This window comes from Manis javanica, chromosome 8 (assembly GCF_040802235.1).
Source record: "Manis javanica isolate MJ-LG chromosome 8, MJ_LKY, whole genome shotgun sequence".
Classification (NCBI taxonomy): domain Eukaryota; kingdom Metazoa; phylum Chordata; class Mammalia; order Pholidota; family Manidae; genus Manis; species Manis javanica.
In genome coordinates this window covers 124,751,728-124,775,447 of record NC_133163.1, presented here as the reverse complement: position 1 = coordinate 124,775,447, position 23,720 = coordinate 124,751,728, and the positions used below count along the sequence as shown (strand labels likewise).

Sequence of the window (23,720 nt, the reverse complement as noted above, 5' to 3'; positions counted from 1 at the left end):
GTATCTCCCCACCATCTCTACTGGCAGCCTGCCCAAGGGCTGCACCCTTGAAGACAGAGTTTGGGTCCAAAGGTCCTGCCGACTACTTCCAAATGTAACTGCAGGGGGAATATATTTTCCCAGCACGAGGAAAAATACCTTTGACCTGAAATCAGTCAATGAGAAAAATAAAGTAGGAGAACCCTGTTTATTGCTTACAAGCAGTCATCCACTTCTACCTATTGATATGGAAATGGTACTTTTCCCCACCCCTTGGAAACACCTATTGATATGGAGATGTACTAAGGCCAGGCGAGTGATTCTGGGAATATTGCAGTTTCACCCACACCTCCGCTCCTCCTTCCTCAGCAAGTAGAAACAGTCATGGATGGGCTGTACCCCACTGCCTGTCTCTTCTCCTCCCTTCCGAGGCCTGACTCACCCCTGAATTCTGACTCCCCTCCCTCTCAGCTCATGAACTTTGCTCAGTCAGTTATATCCGCACCTGATTCATGTGCTCAGGTCTCTCACATCCTCCCAGATTCCATATCCCCATTAGCCATCAGCATCTCTTTATGCGGCCAGACTTCTGGAAAGCCTCGTCTGCACCTGCTGTGTGCACCCCCCCCCGAGGCATTCCTGACTTTCCTGCAGTCTGGCTTCAGCTTCCTACACGGTGGAAACTGCTCTCCTCAAGGTCATCAGTGGCCTCTGTGTTGCTAGGATCATTATTTTGTCCTCTGTCCATCATTTAGAACTGTCAGCTACTCCCTCCCTCTTAAAACATGGTCTCCCTGTGCACGCTGCCATACCACACTCCGCTGATTTTCCTTCTACCCCTCTGGCTGCTTATTCTAAGCCTTAAAAAAAAATCGTTCTTTCTCTGTTTGGTCCTTAAATGTTGGGACTCTTCATTTTCTGTCTTATTTTCATTGTGCTAATTCTACACTCTGGGTAATTTCATCCAGTCTCATAACTTAATATTCTTCAACTTGTAACTTTCAAAGCCATGTCTCCAGCACAGGTCTCATTCTTGAAATCCTGACTCATATCAAACTTACTGGACATTTTCACAGGGATCGCAAACACACCTCAGAAGCCTAATAAATATCTGGAATTACCTATTCTTCTTCTGAGCTGGCTGCACATTTGAGAGTAGAAATGTTTTTTGCCCCCACCCAAGTCACTGCTAAAAATAGCCTCTCTGTGACAGCACGTGAATCCCGCCCGAGGAGCCATGACCTGCCATTCAGCACTTCCGGTCTTAAAACCAACAGGCCCTAAACCGAACTGACTTCCCAAAATGTATTTTCCGTGGTCCCAACCAGTGGACCTAGACCCAGCTGCTGGCCTCGCTAGCCCATTACTACCAAAATGAGTCATGTGTGCATTTTCTACAAAATGCTTATTTACAGTGACCCTCAGCCTCCTTGCCGCCTCACCAGGAGTCAGGAATTTCCAAGGCCCCAAAGCCCCAAAGCAGACTGAAGCTAGCCAGTCAGGCCGAGTCCGCACGGGGGTCTGTGTCCTTCCTCTTCCTCCGCCCTGGCCGCCTCTCACCCATGTCCACTGACCACAAAGGTACTGCCACTGACAGTGTCCATCGTGGGAGTGCTAGTGCCCAGTTTAAGGGCCTCAGAAACCACAAGGCCACAGGGTGCCTGTGTAGTGTGCGCTCCATGCAAGGCAGGGGAGAAAAGCCTCCCCCATCCCAGACTCTGTGGCTTGGGGCCGCCGCTGCGGGCCTACTTGCTTCTGGCCTTCCCTTCTCTACCCCTGGGTCTCCAGTTCAACCTGAGGAGCTGCACTTCCATCGTGTCACCTGTGTCATCCTCCTTTCCCTCCTGCTTCTTTCCCTCAACTAGGTCATTCTTCCTTCCGTAGTGATAAAGCATGAACCTCCTTACATGTCGGCAGGTGTGAATACCCAGGAGGGGAAAGAGGGGAATAGATGAGGCGTCTGAGCATGTCTGAGCCCTGGCTGAGTCGGCCTCGGTGCCTCAGTACATCAGCAACCTGAGACCAGCTCGGTCCCTCCTCCCTCATGTTCCGTCATCTACAATTTCTATTGCCTTAGTATCTCTTCATTATGCTACCTTCTCACGAAGGATTAGTGGCTCTAACCTCCCGGTGCTTTGGACTGCCCACGACAGAAAGCCCATCTCAGCCTCAAATAATGAGGACTTTCATTGGTCCACATATCACGGAGCCCAGAGCATCCAGGTCGGTTCAAAGTCTCAACAGTATCAAAGACGAGATTCCTTCCGTCTCTACATTCTGCTGTCCACAGTGTAGGTTTCATTCTCACACTGTAAGGTTCCCAATAGTTTGTGAGAGGGCAGCCTGTGGTAATCAGCCACATCGTTCCCCATTCATGTCCGAAGAGAGAATGGCTGCCCATCGTTCTCTTTTAAAGAGCAACAAAGAACTTTCCCAGAATCCTTTAACTGTTCTTTCCTCTTGTCTCATGAGCTAGTATTGGGTCACATGGTAAGTGATAAGGGAGAACCCACTGACCAATCAGGCCCCCCACTTGAACTGTAGCATTTCCCAAAACACATGGCCGCTATGCAGTGGAGGAGAGGTGAAATGGATATTGGAGAATCACCCAAAATGTACCACAGCCTTTAAGAGAACCGAGTCTCATTCGTACTTTGGCCCAGAATTAGGCCTTTCCTTCAGCCTTGCTTGTCACTGTTTGGTCTGGGGGAGGTCTGGGAGCATGTCCGCCTCCTCAGACTGCTGCTTTAATCACTTGGCCACCTTGATTCTTTCACCCTGATACAGTCTGACTTGTGTCCATCATCCTGGTGGGCAATGCTTTGTGTCTCCATGTAACCAAAGCCCCTTCTGTCTGGTCCTTCTTTGGCATTGGACCTCACCCCATCCAACTATGGAAAAGTGAAGCGCAGCACTGCCGATCAGTGAATCAACCGTCTGCCTTTGGAAGGGGGACACTGTTTGCAGGAGGCTAACTCATGCCATGGATGGGGAAGCTCTTCCTTCTCTTAACCAGCTAAACTACACTGAATACCCACTTAGTTTGCAGGGTCTGGGCTAGACAAGAGGCCCAAGAAGAGAACATTCAGAGAAGCCTCGAGGCTCCACCCTAGGATGCTCACGGCCAGTAGGAAAGGCGATGGAAGTGATTTGAGGAGCGCAGTAGAGGGCCAAGGGTTGTCACCTGCCTGTCACACAGAGATTCAGTGATCCCAGAGAGACACAGTGCTCCCAATCTTTTTGGTGTAAAGAAATTGCAGAGAGGATCATAAGAGAGTAGGTGGGATAGTCTTTGTGAAAAATATAAAGCTAAAGTAAGAAATGAAAGATATTCAGACTTTTGTAATTATTTATACTTTAGGGCTCTAAAAAGGTCTAACCTGAGAGGTCAGGGCGGCAGAAGCTTGGAAGAAAGCTGTGTAGACAGACAGAGATGTTATTACTGGCAGAAAATGATGCCAGTGGCACATTCCTGCCAGAACTTCACAGTCAGAGGAAGAAAACATAATGGGGGCACAGCAGTGATTTTTTTTTAGATGTCAGGTTGGTAAAAAAGGACAGGTGCAATACAACAACATCTTTAAATAAAGACTAAAATAATTTTAGATATACCAGCAAACAAAGGCCGGAAGCAAAGACAAGGAGAGGAGGAGCCTACTAAGCCATGGCCCCAAACACCCTTCTTTCTTCTCACACTGTCTAGCTCAAGGACCACCTCCTCCAGGAGGTCTGCTCTACCCTAGCCAACCCAAGCTAGGGCCTCTCCTCTGTGTACACACAGCCCTTTTCCTGCCTCAGTCTCAGCACCTGTGACACTGGACTGTACTCATCACTTCATCAGTCTGTCCCCAGTACTGGGCTAGGTGCTTCCTCAAGGCAGGGGTCAGATCCTCTGGGCCTGGAGCCAAAGGGGGCATTGACAGAATGAAGGACTGACTGGAATGAATGAGTGAGTGAGTGAGTGAGTGAGTGAGTGAGTGAGTGAGTGAGTGAGTGAATGGGCAGAACTGTGTTAAGGATGAAGAGAAAGGAAGCCCAGTTCCATTTGGGGAGAATTTGGGGCTGTCTCCCACACCTCTGTGGGGTTGAAAAAGAGCCACAGGGAGGGACCAGGCTTCTCAAGCCTTGGAATGGAAGGCCATGGCCTGCAACTGGCCAACCTCGCCATTCCTGTGGATTCCATACCCTTCCCACAAAATCACCCTAGAAAAAATGAATCAGGTTTGCTTCAGAACATGCCAACTTCACTTAGAACAATGTCAGTGTCCTTTTAGAAGAAGAAAAAAAAAGCTTTTTGGATGTTCAGGGTTAAAAGGTAGGTTCATCCTTGCTGTGACCTTGCAAGTGCAAAGTCTCAAAGTTCTGCATAACATGGGTCATGAAATCTTTTATGTTATTTTTCCCTCTGGGAGAAAAATTATATAAAAAGAGCTTCACTAATACATTTTGTTGATGGCAGTGCAATTTTTCTATAATAAAATACCACTCCTTCCTTTGGGGTACCAGCTGTCCCTGGACCCCAAGCAGGCCCTGTGACCCACAACTCTCTATATTGTTAGTGGGCTCAAGCTTCTAGGAGGGTTCTCGATGCCCTAACCAGACAATAAAGCTTTAATTCAAATTTTAAAATTCTGTTAAGCACAGGTTAGCCTCTTTCCTATAGTCCAAGGGCCCCAAAGATTTTTCATTTTTCATTGTTTAAGAAGGTAGTAAATTCAGGTATGTTATTTCTCAGCAAAATAAACTACCGGTCCCCACCACGTCACGGGCCCGGAGTGTACAAGCTGCATGCAGCCACTAGGTGGTGGCAGAGCGCCTCTAACGTTCCCCCTGTGCATGAGCGAGCGGTGCCTGCAACTAGCAGAGGAAAATTTAAACCTCAGATCAGATTCCCCCAAGGAAAGTGAGCTGAATTTATGATGTTTGGGGATCCACAGTCATCTGCGGAGCCCTCTGGGATCTGGACTTTGGCCAAATAGAAGAAAGGGGAGTGTGACGACCCACAGTTTGCCAGACCAGAGAGGTCTGGACAGAGAAGTGGGTTTTGCTTGAAAACTGGTCCCTGCCTGCTTAGAAAGCTGACCTCATCCAGGCAGCCCTGCCTGCAAGCACAACACAAATGATATTCGCAGACTTGTGCCCAATGCCCAGAATTGAGGACTCTCAAGGTGGGAGGAGGCCTTAGGGCCACTTGCTCCAACAGCACCCATTCCCTAAGTCTGGCTTGAACTCCATGGCAACTCTTCAAGTATGTGTGGACAACACCCTGGGCCTCCCCAAATAGGGGCAGCCAGTCCATAGTGTGTGCCAGCCATTGTCCCCCCAGAGGGGGTGTAGTGACTTTCCAAGTGACAGCCCCTACTTGTGGGCCCTGAGCTCTTGCCCACCACACCCTGCTTTCCCAGAGTTGGCATGCAAGAAATCTGAGGTTCTGGAACAAACAAACATCAGACCCCCACGACCCCAGCTGCACACAGCCCTCCTTCCACCCCGAGGCAGTGGTGCTAACCTTTAGCTCTCATCACAGGACCAAAGCTGCCTGTGCAGAAGCTTCAGTTTCTTCAGTCCTCCCAAAGGCCTGGGAGGGACGCCTCTCGCCTCCAACCTGAGAGTTCCCATTACGTGAAGTGTGTTTGTGTGCTCGTATTTCTGGGTTTGCGTGCACTGTGGTCTGCCTCTTGGAAAGGGTCTGGGAACAGAGGGGAGGCTTAACAGTGCCTTTCCTGTTGATCCGGTTCTCCCTAGGAGAGTGAAAAAGGAGCCCCGCTAACCATCTCAGATATCTAGCAAGAGGGTGTCCCTCTGGGAGTGGGGTGGAAGGTTCTTGTGGCTGGATATTTGTCTCTTTGGAGAAGTCCTACAGTTGTGAGCTCATTTCCCCCTCTTGCTTTTTTCCTCCCTTTATTTGATTTGCCTTTCAGAGTGATCTAGGACTAGGAGCTCATCACTTAGTCAGAACCCATAAAGACTCAGGCTGCATGAGGATGAAGACCCTGTTCCCCTCCTGCGCTCACCTCCTAATACAGAGCCTGGCAGTCAGTGGGCATGTAATGACTATGTGCAGAATGGAATGAATGGTGAAACTTCCCATATTTTGATATTTAATCTCTTTTCTAATACCCTTGTACCTAAATTATCATCATAGTAGATACATATAGCAGCTGTTTAGTAAGTAGTGTGTCATGGGCTTTATTTTACACGTTACTTTTAATGATTTAGAGCAAAGGCCCTACAAAGATAGACAATACTTATTCCCATTTTGGAAATTAGGAAACTAAGGTTCAAAGATTGTTCCTGGAATTCAGTCAGTGGTGGGACTGTGATTTGGAGGCTCCATTTGCCACCAAACCCCAGACAGATGCAAGCGTCTGGCTTCCCTCACTCTCTGTCAACAGGAAAAATGCAAGGAATTATATTTTAAAACATCTACATGAGCTAACACTTGGGAAGTGTGCAGAACAGCTCCTGGTTCAGAGTAAGTGCCTCATAACTGTTAAATCTATAAAACTAAAGCTCAGGTGAATGCCAGAAGTTGGATTTAAGTCAGCCTCATGGTTTTGTCTGACAATATTTTAATCATCTCGAAAAAATAGTAAAGAAAAGTAAAGTGGGGTCATGGGATGTTCTATTGCCAGTCTACCGGGTCTGCAACAACCAGGCCACCTGTGTTTAGCATCACCAAATTAGAGCAACGTGGGGCCAGGGGACAACTCAGACTGCCCAGTCCCGGGGCTTGAGCCCAGAGGCCAGGTATCCTTGATGACCCGTCAGTGAAACCCAAGGGGTCCATGCACCCCTTGTAATGGTTTATGCATTGTTCAGGCACAGGACCACAGTCTTCATCCACTCTTGGAGAGCTCTTCAACCCTGAAGGGTTCTGAGGTCTAGAAGTGCTTCCCAAGGTCAGCATTAGGGGAAGGGGGTGCCCAGTACTCCAGGCTTCATTCTGTCTCCTGCCTGACAGCCTTCCGACTCACTCCAGCTACTACCTAAACATGTTTTTTTGAGGACTTGATGGGTGCAAATCTCAATGCAGGACTGACAGGGCCATTTGGTCTGGTGGCTACAGGGAAATGGGCTTTTCTGTGGTCTGCTACTTCCTGTGACACCTTTTTGGACAACTTAGGGTCTCCCCAGGTTTGGAAATGCTGCCTGATGCCTCCTCCTTCCAGTCACTCCTGTGGCCTTACGTCACAGGAAGGATCCACTGGAAATTTTCCAAAGTTCATTTCAATATTCTAGAAGTTACTCTCTCAAACTTTTATCAACATCTGAAAATATAAAACAGAAATAGTAAAGGTAGCCAGCCTCCCTTCCCGCCCCGGGATTTCTCTGAGGCCTCAGGAATGACTGGAGGAATCTTACGATAGAATGGCCGCCACCCACCAGGAGATGCCATCTGGTTGTTGGTATTTACAGGCCTTGGCAGCCCAAGCCTGCCTCCTGGGGGTGTCCCTTCTGTGTTGCTGCACGAAGATGTGAAGTTGGGAGACACCTGCCCCCTGGTGGCGATTCCGGGCATAACCCTGAGAACCAGCCCCGGGGCTTCGAGAGCTGGATGAGGCCGAGGTGAGAGGATGGTGCTTTCTTGGAGGTGAACTGAGGGTGTCCTCGTTGCAGAGCCGGTGCTAGGCTCGGAGGCTGCTCTGAAGTATGATAGTAACAGCTCGTTTTCATGCAGCACTTACTGCCTAGCCTGGCTCCCCACTAACCTTTGTGATGATCTCCAGTCTTTATAAGCCCATGAGATGTGGGTTTTGCATCTGTTTAAAACGGATGAGATTCAGTCACAGAGAGGTGCTGTGAGCTGCCCAGGTCAGCCTACGAGCCTAGCTCATCTCTGGGAGATGTTTTGCACTCTGCAGTTCTGCGCACTGGCCTCCTGCGTGAGGTTGTGTTTCATCAGGAATGAGAGCAAGTCTGTGATTGGAACCTCACCCGTCTCAGTGCCTCCCCTCCGACTTTGTTTCCACAGGTCTGCCTGGCTGAAGCCGTGCTGCGGGAAGAGAGCAGCTGTGTGGCAGGTATTTTTGCTCAGTGCAAGTCTCAACAGTTTCCTGGTAGCCTGTGTAATATTGGTGGTGATTCTCCTGACTCTGGAACTTCTAATAGATATAAAGCTTCTCCAGTGTGAGTAGCAAGAGAGATACTTATACAAATATATATGATGTCAATATTCAGTGTGCGCCCATCAGGGGTCCCCAACCAGCAGGATATTCACCTCCAGCCCCAAGCTGTTGCCACACCCCTGGTCCCGTGGCTCCTGGGATTACTGCCAGGGAGAATATCCAGCAGCTTCTCTCTCTGTCACCCCCAGCCTCAGTCTGGTCTGCTCCACCCAGTGTGGCCTCTTCGGTCCCCTCCCCAGCATTCATGTTCAGAAACTGATGAGATAAAAAATGTTGGGGACCCCTGTATGCACTTTTTAAAAAATTGTTTCCATTTGGAATTTTCCAGGTTGGAATTTTCCGTAGCTTATAGAGTTCCCATGTGTGGAGGTGTATCACCTTGTAATAACTAGTAATGACGGCAGCCACAATGATATGATTCCTTGTATTTTTATCCAGCTTTAAGTTGGCTGTGTGTATATATAACATAATAGTTTTGAAAACAGGTTTCCATACATTTGACCCTAGCAGCAACCCCGTGAGATGGGCAAGACTGACGTTCTCTCATCTTACAGACAAGGGAATTAAGATTCGGAGAAGTTAGAGGCTTTTGAGCTCTGTACCTCAGGCAGGAGCTATTGAGCTGGAACTTCAGCCCACAGGCATTTAATGGCATGGCCAGTTCTCTTTCCAACAAAGGTCCTCCTGGCGTTCATCCTAGTGTCGTGTGTGGGAGCCTGGTGCTCATGGCAACAGATGGCTCATCTGCTACCTCTCCTGCCCTTTTGGATTAGTGGAGGTGTGGCCCCACCTCCTGCCTGCCCGGCCACCGTGTCCCCACCAGGCCCCTGTTTGGTGCACCAGCAGAGAAGGCCAAGGGTTGGCTTAACTTAATTTTTGGTCCGGTTGAATGAGCAGTTCCTTGCAGAGCTCCTGGACCACATTTCCCCAATTCAGAAGGTGGATCATTCAGGTACAAATAAAAAGGAGATGAAATTGTTGGTCCCCTAGAGATTTCCTTCCCTGCCATCAGCAGAATCCAGGACTATAGATCCAGCCACCCCCAAACCCATTCGGTCATCTTGGACTTGCTTTCTCCAGTTCCTTTACTGGACCTTCTGTGTCTAAGGCCCATCAAAGCTCCTTCCAAGTCCTATCAGCCTTCCCTTTCCTCGAAGAGAATGGCAAGGAGCACAGGTTTGTGCAGCTGGTGGCCCCTTGGTTCCAATCAAAGTATCTCCCAGCATGAAGTGGCCACGATGGTTTTACACTCAACCTGTCTTCAATTAAACCATATTGTATACTTTCCCTCCCACTCATCCATACGTCTGCTTTTTATGAGGTCGAACCATTACAGAATCTTTCTTTCCCTGGCGTGGGTTATACGCCGGGCCCTCGGCTATTCAGGCTGTGACAAGGTATTGGGTAGAACTGAGGACCAGGCCGACAATGGAATTTTGCTAAAAATTAAGTATCCAGGAGATTGATTTTGGTGGGAGATCCAATAGCAGCTCATAAAAGGCATCTTAAATTCCATAAAATGCACAATCAGAGATTTATTGCTCTTCTACAGCAAACCATAAAAAAAGGCACAGGAATTCATTTGAAAAATAATGGGGAGAGATTTTATGTTTTCAGAATCATCTGGAGGGCTTTTCAGAGTGACACAGGCCTCAGCCTCTCGGTTCCCACCAGCATTCATGTGGGGCAGAGAGAATCCCCACCTCCACGCCTTGTCTTTGAAGGCTCAGATTGGCCCAGTGCCAGGAGGCCCAAAGACTCCAACCTGCAGCAGGTCTTGCAGGCTTGTTCCCTCGGATGTGCCTGAGAACCTGGTATCTGCCCACCCCCAGGGTTTGGGATCTCAGAGCTTTGGGGAGGCTGTGGGTTCCTCTCTTTTCAGCGAGCCCTCCCCATGATGGTCCTGGGCGATTTCCCTTGGCCTTCAAGGAATTCCCAGATGCCTGCTAAGCTGGCCCAGCCAGGGCCCAGGACAAAAGCGGCAGCGGCTGTTCAGCAGCATTCCGGCTCCTGTGGGGCCCTGCCTCCCGCCCTCTGGGGAGCACCCTCTCCCCACTACATCCATCAAGGCTCCCCTGATCCCAGCCTGGGCTCCAGCACCCTGCTTGGAGACTCAAGGCCTGACAAACTGTGCTGTGCTGTGGCTGAGAGGCTGGTCTTGGGTCCTGTATTTTGAAAGGGCTTTCCAGGGATAGTACCTTGACTCCAGGATTGCCCGGTGGGAGGTGGCACGGGGGCTTTGAAGGGCTGATGGCGTCTGGAGGGCGTGGAGCCGCTGGCTGTGCCGCTTTCAGCAGGCTGATGTCTCTCACTCTGCCCCCACCTCCTTCGTCCAGTCCCCGCTCCAGCCTTCTCCCCAAAAGCATCCTGGCCAACAGGGCCACCCCTGCCACTCAGAGGCTTCCAAATGAAAAGGCAGAGTAAGCTTGCCTCGAGGCCCACCGACAGTGCCCTGTGCTTTGGGAGTGACCTGTGGCGGGGATTTCTGAAAGTCCGCCTAGGCCTGACCGAAGCTGCCCGCCCAGGTCTGAAACAGCATGTGCGTAAGCCTCCTGTGGGGGCTCCTCTCCAGGTGGACGGCTGCAGCACAGAGCCTCCAGGGCTGACGGGGCCCCCTGGACAGAGGAAGGAACGGCATCGCCAGCCTCCCGGCCTCCCACCTCTTCCACTGCAGACCCCACTGCCCTGGGTGTTCTCTGCCCGACTCCGTCCAATTCTAAACTCCACTCGAGTGGGCTCCAGGCTCCCAGAGACCTGCCCCTGTGCTGTGAAGTGCCTCTACCAGTGCACCTAACTCCTTGCTCCTAAAATCAGCTCCTGTTATTGTGTGTGTTGCAGTTCCCAGTGCATTCCAGTTTGCTGGTGTAATTCACTGGATCAGCCTGGTCATTCTCTCTGTGTTCTTCTCAGAGGTAGGTCAAGACTGGGACCCTGCAAGCTTAGGGCAACTCCTGTCCCGGGGAGGCCGAGCTTTACTCTGGAAACATTTACTAGAGGCAGGCCCTCTGCTAGCTCTTGAGGCTACAAAAAGGGAGATGCAATACAGGGAGCTAAGTGCTATGCTAAGAAATGGCACAGCTGCCAACCCTACTGGGGAGACAGGACCACAGTGGGTGGCTCCCGAGTGGAATCCCAGAGGACGGGCAGGTGCTGTCTAGGTGAAGGGAGGGTGACGGCCTTTGTGAAGGTGAGACTGAGAAGGGTGTAGCTGAGGGGGAACAAGTGGTTCACGTGGCCAGTAAGGAGCAGGCGGGAGGCTGGGCCGATACCTCGGGGCCTGGGGGCGGGGAGAATAGCTAGGATGCTCTGGCCATGGTCTTGGGTCCACGGGTGGTCCAGCCCCCGAGGCTGAGGCATGCAGAGGGTAGAGAAGGCAGAGCCAGAGGGCTGGGCAGTGAGCTTGCCCAGGGACTGTGGGGAGCAAGGAGGTCAGTCTGGGCTGACAGCTGGGCCCCCTCAGTGTGACCAAAGAGGCACATGTCTGGGGCGCTGGAATCAAGGAGCAAGGACGCCCTTCACCTTTTACAGAGTCAGTCGATGAAGCCCAGGTTGGTATCTGTGTGTGTGAGGTGAGAGGGGAAAACCTCCCGAGGCTCCTGGACACTAGCTTTGGTGTGAGCTGGCATCCCAGGCTGGGACTGGAACGTGTGGGAAACTGGATCCCAGCACGTCCGCTCTGCCTCTGACACGTCAGCCAGGGCAGTAGCGCATCTTCATCCTGTGCGTAGTCACGGCTCATTGAAGGACTGGAGAGTTTCAGGTGGAAATCACTTCTTCCCAGCAGAGCAGAGGACTGGCCCAAGTTAGCTGGTCACCGATATGCCCCCTTCTCCACTGCCCCAGGCCCACAGTAGCCCATGCGTAGCCCGAGGGGCCCTTCAGCATGGCCAGCAAGCGTGGGAGAAGGCAGAAATCAAAAAGACAAAGAGCCAGTTGTGCAAATGCATGTGCTCTCACGCACACACACACACTTGGCTCACACCAACAGGGATGCTGCTACCTCGGAGCACAGCAACCCTTGAAGGAAGGAAGGCCTGCTATGGGAGAGGGACCCATGGGTGGGGGTGTGGAGCTCAGAGCGCTGTGGTCCTCCTGGGGGCCAGCTCGGGCCCTGTCTGCTGGTGCTCAACGCCCACCCCCTCTCGAGTCAGAGGAGGGCTGGGCCTCCCGCCTTCAGTCTCGAGTCTGGAGTCCTGGTGTGGGACATGGTGGGGCCGGGCAGCAGGCGTTCCCCGCACAGAACATTCGTTTCCAAGGCCTCGGCTCCCGCAGCCCACGGAGTTCGCAGGCAAGCCTGGGCCTGAGACTCAGATATGGCGGCAGAGCCCAACACTGCCCCTCCCGGCAGGTGTCCCGACCAACTCACTGAGACCGTTGCCCTGGAAATGGCTCAACCCCCCAAACAATGCCTGCTCCCCAGGGCACTGCCCCTTTGGGGGCCCACCTAGCCCCTTTTCTCTGTTCGCCACGATTCCCTCCCATAAACACATGGGCCACGGCCAGATGCCTCCTTGATGCAAACCTTGGAAAATGTGCCATGTGTCTGTGACTGCCACAAAAATGTTTGATCAGTGGCTGTAGTTCTTCCATCTATCCCTCTGCATTGGTTTTATTGGCTTTGCAGAATTTATTACCCGGCGTTAACTTGGCATTCCCTTCCTGTCACTGCCGGAGACAAGCCACCTGAAGCCGACAGGCCCCTCTCTGGGGGACTCTCAGCCTCAGGCCCCCAGCCCCTCCAGTACACACGCCCAGCCGGGGAGAGGGCCGGCGCTCCCCACGGGCTCAGCGGGGGAGAGCTGGTGGGCCAGGGGAGAGCGCCTGCACCCCTGACTTTGGACCTTGTTGAAGACAGGGTGGGGTGGAGCCATAACAGGAGTATCAGAGGAGCAACAGGGAAGTAACAGAGGGGTAACAGGGGGGACCTGTCTCCCCAGCACACGGCCCAGTGTGAGCAGAGGGGCTGGGACACGGTGATCTTGTGACAAGGCAGCCCAGCTTACAAACCTGGTTTTCCATGTTTCACGGATCCCCCAGGTGAACTGAGCATCACAAGGGTGGAATGGTCTCGTGCAAGTCCCCCCACCGCTGCTCCCCAGATGGTCAGCAGCTGTGTGAGGCTATCTGTGCACCTCACAATGACTGCGGCACCTTGAATGATAAGGGCTGGGGAAGCCAAAGGCCCTTCAGCAGAGCTCAGGCCTGCACATTTGCCTACTGAAATGCCAGCAGCTCACACAGACGAGGAGAGCAGCTGAGGGGCTGCAGCTCATTCCCAAAAACTAAACCCAGGGTCCGGTCTGTCACCAGTGTATCCCTCTGTGGCCCTGGTGCCAGCAGGTTGGCAGGGGAAGAATCTTGGGGAAAGACCAGGGCCAGGGCCAGCAGCTGAGAAAACAAAAGCCCAACTCTACCATGCCTGTGACCCCAGACCCAACATGCCTTGCATACCCCCCTCATCTAGGGGGAGATGGATGTCCCCCCTCAGGGCCAGCCCCTTCTTCCTCCAGGAATACCTGCTGAGGGTGGGTTCACTCCAGACCTGCTTGGACCTAATGAGTGGGTGTTATTTCACAGGAAAATTCTGAGTTCTCACCCAAAGGACCTCTGAGTCTGTGAAACCTTTTGACATGTCCTGAGCAATACTCCACTCCTTGTTTTAACTAAGCTTTGGACAGCCCGGGAATGTGGGTGGGACATTTTATAGGCTGTGAAGCTGAGGCTTAGAGAGGCCTGCAGGAATCAGAGATGAGACACAGGCCTCAGGTGGGTATATAATGCTCTACCCAGTCCTTTACCCATCTCAGAGCTCTGAGGGTGTTTTGGGGCTAGACGGTGTGGGCCTCAGAGAACAGACCTAGGCCTAAAGAAGAGAAATGTTAGGCTGGTTTGGGCTCAGTTTGAGGATGTCTGTTCAAACAGGCCAGTCTATTCGACAGTGAGAGAGATGCTTCTCAAAGTGGTGAGAGTGGGCACCCTTCAGTCAAGCAGGCTGTGTGGGCTCCTTGCAGGGACCCAAGTCAAAAGCAGGTGCCTGTGAGGTTTCCTGGGCCCTGGTGTTTTAGGTCAGGCAGGGTCACAGCTCTTCCACGTGGCCGTGCAGCACCAAAAATGGGCAGAGTTTAGAATCTAGATGGAGAATTGTGCAAACAGTGTTTCCAAAGTGTACGCAGCCCCACCCTTGGCTGAGACCAGGGCGCTGGCAGCCATGGAGCCCGGCTGCTTCTCTTCCTGAGGTTGCACAAGGACCTGGGGCCTGGCCATCTGGGTCCCCCTGAAGCGGGGCCCTAGTGCAGGCCAGCGGGTGCTGGGCCCAGCCCCTGACAGGGGGAAGGGATGCGGAGAAGCCGAGCTGTTTTCTGGAAGAGGAGAAAGCTGACCCGCCTCCTCGCAGGAGCCTCACAGCTGTAACAGCAGCAGCTCCTTCTCCCTCCTCCTCCTATTATTATTATTATTATTTTTAATTGAGGTGAAATTCATATAAAATATAATATAACCTTTTAAAGTATACTATTCAGTGACACTTAGTACACTCACACTGTGCATTCACTTAGTACAACCACTACCTCTTTCCACTTCCAAGACCTCTTCATCGCCCCCCAGGCAGACCCAGAGCCCCCTGACAGTCTCTCCTCGCTCGCCCTCATCCCGGCCCCTGCCGACCACTGATCCGCATTCTGTTTCTAATGTCTGTTCTGGGTATTTCGCATGAATGGACTCAGATGATACATGGTCTTTCACACATAATGTTTTCAACTTCCTCCAGGTTATAGCTTGGGTTAGTGCTTCATTCCTTTTCTTTCTCTTTTTCTTTTTTTTATTAAAGTGTAGTTGATAAATAATATCATATAGGCTTCACGTATACAACAAAGTGATTCAACAGTCATGTACATTATTAAATCCTCAGCCCAGCTAGTGGAGTTACTGTCAACATAGAAAGGTGTTGCAGAACTATTGACTATGTTCTTTATGCTGTACTTTCATCCCCGTGACTGATATTGTGATTGAGATTTGGCGCCTCTCTCGCCCCTTCACCTATCTCACTGCTCGCCCACCCCTGCCCCCCACCCCATGGTAAGCACCAGTCACTGTTCAGTGTCTGTGAGTCTAGGGCTTCATTCCTTTTTATGTCTGAATGCTAGTGCATTGTATGGATAGTTTTTCTATCCTCCAGTTTATTAAGGCTTCTTTCAACACCAGCTGTTAAGGCCCCCTGCTCCTCCCCAGCACGGCCGCTCAGTGTTGGCCCGGGATGTGCTGGATCTCAGGGGAGCCGGGCCTGCTGGGCTATGGGTACTAGTGCCAAATAAAGGCTACTGTCAAGCCAAGCCTCGTATTTCCAGATCAGCAGCCACCCAAAGATTCCGGGTCTGTGAGGAGCCCTTTCCTCTCCTGTCTGCTGCTTCCCCCCGGGAGGGGATCTCAGTCATCAGACAGCAGGCCGGAGTGTGGCGCTGTGCTTTATGCTCTGGGAGATGAGTCTGTGCACATCCCCTCAGTGTCTGACAAGAACATGACAAAATGGAGCTAGTTTGGCCTTGGAGTTGCTGTGTGGCCTTGGGCAAGTTGCTGCCCTTCTCTGTGCTGTGGCTCCCCCATCCTTAACATGAGGGAATTGGGCCTGTCCTAGGGGATACCTTCCTGACCCCACCTGAGGTAGACCCACTGCCCAAATTTATAAGGGAGAGATTTTATTCCCTGTCTCCCTCTCCAAGTTTCAGAGACGTGGGTGAAAATCTGGGTTCCATACCTGCCTCTTCCTGAAGTGTGAGAGCCCTGGACACCATGTCACCCTGACCGCACCTGCCCCACCCCCAACAGTAACACACTGTGGCTGCCCCACCTCACAGGACAAACCTGATGGGATTACACAGGTGCCGAGACAAGGCGGAAGAAGAAGAAGTGGGTGCCATTCCAGAGCAGCAGACCCGTCAAGGCTCAGATTTGGTTGAGAAGGCTCGGCCCTGCCACCCCAACCCCACCCCACGCCGCTGCCCTGTGCCTATTGGATTGGCACTGGGGCAAGCCTGCAGTGACGCTTTGCTGCTTTTTCACCACTTCCCTTCAATCTGGAATGCCACAGCCAGGCCTCCTTGGCGATGTGTAGAGAGGAAACGCCTGTGCAGCTGTGTGTGATCTTGTAGATGACAAAGAAAGTTCAGCTCGCACTGTACGTTTGTTTTATTTATTATGACAGGTTCCTGCGAGATAACAGTCAAATATCTAAGTTTTAAAGTGAAATATATAAACAGTTTTCTGGTAGTTAGAAGTGCCCTAGGGTAGGGGCACCTTTTCCTAATTTGCATGAAGGTGCCACGTGAGCTGGCAGAGTTGTAGTCAAACTGTACATATTTTTATTTGGAAATGCCTGAGCCTGTGTTTTCCGCTTGAAAGGCTGTCCCACCCGCCTCTGCCTCTCTGAGTCCCTCCCTTCCTTCAAGGCTCAGAGCAGGTCCTCCTTCACCTTTTTCCGGCAGCCTGTCCTGACCAGGCTGCACAGAGCTCTCCTGCTCTGAACTCCTGTTATCTCACTTCCTTGGGCACAGAGTTTGTTTCTAATTCTGCTGTGAGCCGAGGGATAGAAGGCTTTTTATATTCTTGTCTCCCTTGATCACCTGGCCTAGGGCTGGGCATCTAACACCCACCACTGAAGGAGTAAATTGAAAAATCTGAGAAATTATTCTTCAAAACCTCTTTTCTACTTTCTCATTTGCCATGACCTTGACAATGAACTTAGGGAGCAAGAAATTTGAATGGAGAGATGAATTTTCTAAACAAGTTGGGATGTACTGTTTGAGACATCATCAAACTCACCATCAAGTGTGCAAGCTGAGGCAGGGTGACTGGCTCATCGGGCTACGAGCCAAGGGATGAAAACATTGGAAGGGGGTGGGTCATGCAGCACAACACTGAAGGGCCTTCCTCCAGCTTTAAGATTCTAGAAATAATCCAAGCCCAGAGCATTCCACTTACCACTACGTTCTACGCAACGACTGACCTGGGCAAGTGGGGAGAGCTGGACTAACACCCTAACTCCTGGAGGAGGAGCCTGGCAGAGAAGGAGCAAGTCCTCAGCGACTCCTGGCCTCACAAGCACACGGAGACCTCCCGCCAGTCACCAGACTGACATTCAGAAGTTGCTGGGAGGCCACTGGGCAGACGAACCACAGGTCGGACCCCTGGTGCCTTGTCGTGCCTTGTCTAGAGCGAATGATGAGGCTCCATCTCATCATCCTGATGAATAACAAAATAATCTTCATGTTTACAAGGATAATTCTGCCCCTTATAGAAAATTGAGAAAATACAGACAAGCCAAAATAAGAAAACAAAAATCACCCACATTTTTATCATTCACAGATAAGTACTATTAATTTAGTTTATGACCGGTGAGGCTTTTTCAGTGCTTATGTATGCATGTATACACTTTTTCCTTAAGAAATATGGGGTCATAGTGGACCTGATACTCTGGAACCTGCTTTTCTTCTTGTCCATTAATGTTTTGCAAATGTCTTTCCATGTCATACATTCTTTTACACCAACATATTTAAGAAAATTCTTGCTAGTTATTTTCTTTTACTAGAAATAGTGGAAGCACACCCAAAATATAGTGAATCATGTAATGTACAACCATGTTCCCATCACCCACCTTTGTCATATCCTAACATTTTGTCCTTCTCCTTCCCCCATTTGTATGGATCTCCCCAGTTTAACCCTCACTTTGGAACTTCAGGCTGTTTCCAGTTTTCTGCCATTATGAACAATACCAGCCCTGAAGATTCACTCCTCTGCGTCCCCCAGCACGGGCTTAAAAGCAGCTTCCTAGAAGCAGGAAGGAACATGTATTCTTGGCCAAACTTCCAGGTGTTGCTGTTGCTCGTGGCCCATAGCATCCTTTCACCCCAACACATCCTTGGTTAAGCTGGCAGTAACTTGAGCCTGTATGACCCACCCCTGCCTACTCCTTACATGCCCAAAGTTCTCACCTCTGCCCTCACCAGACACTACTTCCCAGTGTCTCCAGTTGTCATGACTTATCCTCTCCCGTCCAGGCAGTAGTTTGTTCATACAGGCCAGTGGCACAGACAGGCCCAGCCTGCAGAGCCAGCCCTAGGTCAGCCTCTCGCCAACTGTGCAGTCCTGGGGAGGTCGCTTCGCTTCTCTGAGCATCAACCTTCCTCATCTGTAAGAGAAGATTAAAAATAGCCATCTTAGAGGGATTTTGTGAAAAATGAGATGATGTATATAAAACTCCTCTATTAGTCTGAGTTTTCCAAAGAAATAGGACAACAGATATAGTAGGATAGATGGATGGATGGATGGATGGGTGGATGGATGGGTAGATGGATGGATAGATACATTGATTGGTTCATTGTAAGGAACTAGCTTACGCTGTTGTGGAGGCTGAGAAGTCCCAAGATCTGCAGGTGGGAAGCTGAGGCCCCGGAGAGCCAGTGGTGTAGCTCTAGTCCAAGTCTAAAGGCCCGAGAGTTGGGAGAGCCGACCGTGCAAGTACGAATCTGAATGCAGGGCAAGGCCAGTGACCTGATTCAACCACAGGCAGAGCAAGCCGCCTCTCCTTACCCACCTCGGGTCCCTTCAGGCTCTCATGAATTTCACGAGGCCCCTTGGAGAGGGGCCATCTGCTTCACTCAGTCTGTGGATTCAAGTGATTTTTTTGTTTGTTTTTGTTTTATGTAGGGCAGGCCCCCTGGCTTTCAATTTGGCTGCCTCGCAGGTTCCCCTTCCAGAAGTTTCCAGAACTCCTGGGTCTGATTTCTGCTGGGGAGAGGTCCAGGGGAACTCAGCTCTGTGTGCCCTGCACAGCCATGTTGCACAGCCCAGCTCAATATGTTGTGGTTGAGCCCCAGGTTACTTCAAACATTAATCGCATCTGGAAATACACTCACAGACACACACCACATAATGTCTAACCAAACACCTGGGCATCCCGCAAACCAGTCAAGTTGAGTGGAAAAATCAACCCTCATAGTTCCTAATACAGGGCCTGGCTCAGAGGAGGTGCTTCATCAGTGGAAGCTCATGTATTTCTTCATTCAGCCAACATCTTTGACTGACTGTGCCAGGCTCTGTAGGTGGTGCTGCGGTCTGAGGAGGCTGCGCTACATTCGACTGGGAAGCAGCCAGGCAAAAAATGTGTCTAATGAGAGAGTGCGGAGCTTAAGTCTCCCTCTGCAGTCGCAGATGGCCTCAGAGGGGAAGCAAACTTGCCTGCGATGTGTGACCTTTCAGGTGGGTAGTGGGGATGATGGAAGGACCTTTAGCAACAGTCACCGACTGCTCAAGGGGCAGAGGTGTGAGCCATACCACATGTCTGGTTGTTGGCTAAGGCCAGGAAGATCGTGAGAGACGTCCTGGGGACCCCAGCAAGCTCAGGTCCTGAAACCCCCTCAGTGTCTCTCTCAGTAGTTGGGGTCTCGTTCTGAAGGCAGAGGGAGTCCCAGAAGGGCTCTAAGCAGGAGAGGGACATGATGAAGGCAGCCCTTTAGAGAAGGCCGCTCTGACAGCCCGTGCGAAGCAGGGATTGGATGTGGGGGAAGACTGGAACCCGGAGACCCTTCAGGAGGTGTGGTTCAGCTGGGAGAGGGCAAAGGTTTGAACCTGAAGAGGGTACGTGGGGATCAAGAAAGAGAGCTGGAGAGAGATTACGGAACTAGACTTTGTAGGACTTGGGACAGATGATTACAAAGGCCGAGGGCAGAGCATTTGAGGGAGACAGGGAAGGGGGCCCGAGGGGACGGTGCTGCTGTGCACCAAGCCGGTGCCGCTGCAGGAGGCAGTCTAGGCCCAAGACACAGGCGTAGGGGCTTTGGGCATCAGGTGGGAGTTGGAGCCACGGGTGTAGTCGTCCAGGGTGGGGGCAAGTGAGAAGGGAAGAGACGGGGGCCCTGGGAAGCTGTTCTGGTGTGGATGGAAGACAGGACACCTGCAAAGGTGACTGAGGAGCCCAGGAGGTGGGAGGAGAGCGTGGAGAGCGCGGGATTCTTGGAACAGCAGGGAGCCCTTGAAGGGCAGGCCAGGGACCCACGACGTGCTGCATGGACTGCAGGACGTCATCGTCAGGTCTGGCAAGGAGGGGTCCTGGGTAACCAGGGTGTGTGCGGTTGTACTGGAGAAGTGGGGCGCACATCAGACTGCAATGAGCACGTGGGGTCGTTGCCTGAGAGGAGAGGGAGGGGGCAGTGGCTCAAGGGAGACACTGGGTAAGTGAAGGGGTCTTACAGCAGGAAGTCAAGGAGCTTCTTTAGGTGGAGAGGAGTCTGGAACTCAGCCTTCCCTGTCTTTTGTACTTCCTTCTCACTCCCCCGAGGCCTGGCACGGCGCTCCCAGCAGAGACATCACGCAGTCCACGTCGGTCATTTAATTAACTGACATCTGGTCATTTTGTCTGCCACCTCATGCCCATGGGCCTCCAACCCATTTTAAGGCAGCTGGAACCTCCTGCCGAATGAACCCAGCACAGGGAGACGGTGCAGCCTGTGAGCACTGGAGGTACGGGCTACTGCGTCTGGTCAAGGAAGAGGCGGCCTGAGAAGGAGGCAGTCTCTCGGGGTCACCGTGCCGCATCCCCACAGAGGGAGAGGGTGCAAGGGGGGAGGGGGGAAGGGGAGGCCGGGCGTCCTGCTCTTGTTTTACCGAAGGCTAACACGAGGGGGCGCCCTCGCGCTGCCCTGCAATCACGCCTCACCAGGCACTGGTCACCCAGTAAACCTTTCTTGTGCATAGCAGTTCAGGATTGCTTTCAGCCCCTGCAAAGGTTCCTTGCATCTCTTTCTTTTCCATGTGGCTGGATACTGGGCTCCAAGTCTTCCTCTTCTGCTCTAGTTTAACCCCTGACGGGGGGCATTTTGAGGAGGGAGCCAGCAGCCAACTTGGCAGGGAAAACTTGCATGAGAGTAGATCTGCTTCTTGAGGAAGTGCCAGGGGTCAGGCCCCAGCTGCCTGGTACCCACTGTGGGAATTCCTTAGGCCAGCCTGGTCCCCTGAGCCATGTGCCACCCCACACTCCACTCCCAGCTGCAGCGACGCTCGGGCACAGGCTTAGGGCAGACGTGTGATGCCCCCTTCTTCCCAGCTAGTGGGCCAGGTTTGGGGAATGGCTCCGCAGGAAGCCAGGCTGTCCGCACCCACTCTGCACGCCAAGTGGCAAGCCAGGAGGTCTGCCTCTGCCTGGAGAAGGTGTGCCTCTTAGATATTTGCATAAAGGCATCTTATAGACTAGCAGGTGCTTCTGCCTGCGCATCCCAAGGTTCCCAAACCCCAGGAGCCTCCCCAGGCCTCATCCCAGGGAGAGAAGCGGAGTCTCCTAAGGGGAGGGGCTCAGGGCCCAGGCATAGGGAAGGGCAGGAGGCCTTTGTGTCAGCTGACTGAGGCCAGGGCCAGGAGCAGACGCAAGGGTTCCACTTCCCCTCCTGCTGCCTGAAGCCTGGAGCCTGGACCCCTTCTCTGGGAGAGATAAGGAGAGTCCCTTCTCAAGAGCAGGGGTTGCCAAGGGAAAATATGGGAGCTTTGGGGTGGAAGGGAAGAGGGGCCTGAGGACCAGAAGGTTTGGCTGCTTCTCCATGAGCCTCAGTTTCTGCATCTATAAAGTGGCACAAAACCTAAGCTTATAGTAAATACTCAGGTGCTGTCGTCCTTGAGGTTTGCCAAGACTGGCCTGTCTCATGTGCCAGAGCATCTTCATCTCCCAAAGGCAAGACTGAGATGACGGAGACTGAAAACTCTTTATCCCAGGTGCAAAAGAGGCCTCTCGGGAGCTGAGGACTCCAGTTCTCTCAGACCCTCCTTCACAGTGCTTCGCGGCCCTTGTGGGCAGGACTGTAAGGCTGGGAGCCCTGGAGGGGGGAGCCGGTGTTTGAATGATCTCTTCTCACTGCCCTGCACAGTGGTGGTGAAGCTCTCCCCCGTGCGGCTTTGTAGCGGCTTGGGCAGGCATACAGCAGGGAGTGCTCGTCTCACGTTTGTCCAGGGGGATGTAGCCAGTGTCACATGGTTAGTGAGGGAACCGGACTTTTCACTCCTAATCTAACACTCTTTCTCCTTGTTGCATCCGGGCATTGCGGCCTCCCTGCTTCCACCCAGGACATTATCACTTTGTACCCCCCTGTGGTTCTGTTGGGTGCCCCCTCTGGATGCTTGCTAAAAAGGCATCTTCCTAGACCCTGCACCTAGAGATTTTGATATCTGGACCTCCATGAGAGCCCAGAAATTTGCATTTTAAGCAAACCCCCAGATGTTGCTAAGCAGTGGGTGCTTGTCTGTACATTGAGAAACACAAGCTATCAACGGATCAGTCCACCCAGGTCTTCGGAGGTGTAAGACCTGTGCTGGGTGCCGTGAGGTGGCAGGCCAGTGTGGTCAGGTCCCTGGCTCTGTGGACAGGGGATCTGAGCACAGGCTACTGTAGAGGAAACATCGCTGGATGGGGTATTTCAGAGCTGGGTTCTTACTCTGGCTTTGACCCTGACTTGGAGCAGCCACTGCCTGTGGCAGGGGGCTAACAAGGAGGTACTTCCCCAGCCCTCTCGACAGCTGTCTTTGGCTGTTCTGTCTTCAGGGGCTGAGTTAGGAAGGAAAGGTGCCCCCAGAGGAGGAGGGACTGAGCTGGGCCCCAGAGACTGGGTTCCAGCCGGAGGGAAGGCTGGTGGTAAGGGCCCCGGCTGCTCTGCTTGCTTACCTGGAACCGCTCTGGCCCAGAAAGTCCTTAAACTTCCATCCCTTCCTAGAGCGGCTCGGTGCTGTCTGCTTCCGGCTCCTCTGCTCCCAGGGGTCACTGGCTGAGTCGAGCCTGGCCAACCCCCTGCTCATCCCCCAGCCCCGCATCCCCTGGGCTGCTGCCTTTTCAGCTAAGGGCCGCCTTGCTTATATGGTTCCTTTTTTGTGAGGTTCCTAGAGTGTTGTGCTCAGAGACGGACAGTAGAGTGGGGGTTGACAGGGACTGTGGGGAGGAGGACTGGTGAGTTAGTGTTTAATGGGTACCCAGTTTCAGTGTGGGACAATGGAAACTTGAGATAGATAGTAGTGATGGCTGCATGACAATGTAAATGTACTTTATCCACAATACACTGTTAAAATGATTAAAATCGTAAAAATTTATGTTATGTGAATTTAACACAATTTTTAAAAAAGATGGGAAGCAGCAGCAGGAGAAATCCCATTTGCACCAGGCCCTGTTGCCCTGTCTGGGCTGGGCAGGAGCCCCACAACTGGGAGTTCGGGGTGATGTGGCAGGTGCAACATTGCAGAGGAGACAGACACCAAGGTCTCGAGGTCAGCACATCCAGATGGAGTGAACAGCAACAGGAGAAACCAGAGCCGTAGGCGGTGTTCTTGAACAGCTTCAGTGCACTGCGTAAAGTCAAAGACCCCTGAATCCAAACGCTGACTCGCCACCCAATTGGTGAGTGAACTTGGGTAGCTTCCTTAACCTCTGAGCTTCAGCTTCCCTCTCCGTAAGACGGCGGTCACGTGTGAGGAGGGCTGGGGCAGGGTCTGGCGCTTACTGGCATACAGGAGATGCAAGTGTTCGCCTGATAAAGAACTGGAAGATTGCCATCATCTAACAGATCCCTCTGGCAGAAGGGAAAACTGAGA

The 23,720-nt window shown here is 52.1% G+C and overlaps 1 protein-coding gene across 1 annotated transcript in view; it reads left to right on the top strand.

The window, feature by feature from the left end:
* Positions 1-23,720, top strand: part of TMEM266 (transmembrane protein 266) — a 170,471-nt gene that overhangs the window by 96,308 nt on the left and 50,443 nt on the right. Inside the window, 2 exon segments of the mRNA XM_073212231.1 lie at positions 7,955-8,109; positions 10,947-11,020. Of these exon segments, the coding sequence (XP_073068332.1) occupies positions 7,955-8,109; positions 10,947-11,020 (229 nt within the window).